This window comes from Echinops telfairi, unplaced genomic scaffold, assembly GCF_000313985.2.
Source record: "Echinops telfairi isolate 266 unplaced genomic scaffold, ASM31398v2 ScPeMD7_7469;HRSCAF=8507_1, whole genome shotgun sequence".
NCBI lineage: Eukaryota > Metazoa > Chordata > Mammalia > Afrosoricida > Tenrecidae > Echinops > Echinops telfairi.
In genome coordinates, this window is record NW_022111373.1 from 80,201,318 (window position 1) to 80,203,440 (window position 2,123).

The window sequence follows — 2,123 nt, forward strand, 5'->3', positions numbered from 1 at the left end:
GTGGAATAAGCAAGCACCTGGCAGTCACACAGTGAGAAAACTGAAGGCTGTTTCCCCACATGGTAGAAGAGGCCAGTTTCAGGCCTCTTGGATTTGGCAAAGGCATAATTTGCTATGAAGTAGCAAAAAATATATACCCACTGCCATTCGGTCAATGTTAACACATGGTGGCCCTGTAGGACAGGGTAGAACTGTCCTTGAGTGCTTTACGGGAGTAGAAAGCCTCGTCTTTCTGCCGAGGAGCGGCTGGTGGTTTTGAACTGCTGATCTTGCAATTAGCAGCCCAGCACGTAGCCACTGTGCCACCAGGGTTCCTTTGCAAGGGAAAAGCTTCCTTGGAAATCAGTCTTTTGGGGTTGGCCACACTCAGGGCCAGATGGGAAATTCCTTTCTGACAGTTTGCGAGTAGGGGTTCTCTCTGGCACTAGAGACCCGTCCACATTCCTTCCAGCACTTTACCAGGCGAGGCCCTGCTTCTGAGGGAGCTCACTTGCCTGCTGGTCTCCAGACTGGTCACAATGGCACACTCACTACCTTCTGGGAGCGGCAGGCCAGCTCTTACTACACGTGGCAGCACATGGAGGAGACCCAAGGACCCAGACAGTATCTACTGAAGGCACAACGCCCACTTTCTTGGGAAGTCCATGATTCACCACAAGCAGGGCAGCTCCACCTTAGACCCACGGGGGCGTTTGAGCCTCAGGCTACTCAGCCAACAGGGCCTGGCTGAGGGGCTGGTAAGTCTGACGGCTGACCGGCCTCTTGTTTAACAGCTCCACATGGGATGTCCTGTCCCTGGGGGTGTGGCACAGCAAGGCATCCACAGTGTGCCTGGTGACGTGGCCAGTGATGTGCAGCTTCCCATAGATCTCATCAAATCTGGCACAAAGGCTGGGGACATCTCGCACTTTCTCCTTCACAGACGCCAGCTGGAAATGAACAAGAAGAGCAGGTCACTGTCTCAGTGTGGTGGCTTTTGTTCCCGTCCTCCTCCTCGGGCAGTCAGAGGTGTACATACAATACATAAAAACGCACAGTGTGCACCCTGGCAACAGAAAGCAGCAACTTGGGCCCACAGAGGAATTCCACAAGCGACGTACAACATCCACGCCAGCACTTAGAAAGGATGCCTAATACTGTCTAACATGGAAAGGGGTTAAATGGCAATGGAATCCAGTTTGATTGGAGTCAGGTGTCAGGTGTTTGACTTTATTCTAGAAGCCTCGAGGGGAATTTATATCGGGACATGATCCGATTTCACTGAGAAAGCTGTGGGGAGAATGGATTTTGAAAACCGTGGGGATGAGTCAGTCAGGAGACGCCCACGGCAGCTCCGATGTGAGATGCTGTGCTTTGGGGCTCAGAGATGCACAGTAAAGCTGGAGCAGTGGATCTCTGTGAGGTCTCGAGGGGGTGGGGGTGGGGGTAAGCTGACAGGACTTATTGTTCAGGAGGTGAAGTAAAGCAAGGAGCCGCAGATGGCTCCCCAGTTTGGGCTTTAGTGTGTTGGTACACACTGCACATGGAGTGAGGAAGATCAAAGAACAATCAGTGCATTTGGATGATGGTGCTAGCGAAGAAAATGGAAAGTACCATGAGTGCCAAAGAACAAAATCTGTCTTGGAAGAAATAGAGTGTTCCTTAGACATAAGGATAGCAAGACTTTGCCTCACATAACTTTGCACACGTTGTCAGGAGACCTGTCCTCGGAGAAGGGCATCGTGCTTGGTAGCGGGGCCGCAGGAAAGAGGGCGCCCTTCAGTAAGAGGGACGGGCACTGTGGCGGCTCAAACGTGAGAACAACTGTGAGGACAGCGCAGGGCCGGGGCGTGTCTTGTGCACAGGGTCGCTATGAAATGGATCCAACTGCACGGCACCTAGCAACATCTTGGTGATGGGTGGAGGAGTGCTTTCTGGACAAGGGTGGAGGGGAAAACCTGGAATTCTGTGTGGAACGTGACTGAGGTGCGTGAGAAACATCGCCACGGACACATCAGGAAGACTGTGGAATCCATGGACGAGAGCTCTAGGTACCAGGGTATACAAATTAGAATCACAAGCACACGAGTCATGTTCATTTCATGGATGAACTTAAAACTGGACCGTGAAGCCACTCTCATATG

General features: G+C 52.1%; 1 protein-coding gene across 1 annotated transcript in view; it reads right to left on the bottom strand.

Annotated features, from left to right (window-relative positions):
- Positions 1–242: 242 nt before the first annotated feature.
- Positions 243–2,123, bottom strand: part of PTCD2 (pentatricopeptide repeat domain 2) — a gene marked incomplete at its 5' end in the record, with an annotated part of 29,477 nt that continues 27,596 nt past the window's right edge. The window contains one exon of the mRNA XM_045285228.1: positions 243–929. Coding sequence (XP_045141163.1) covers positions 705–929 — 225 coding nt within the window. The remainder of the gene's footprint in view (positions 930–2,123) is intronic.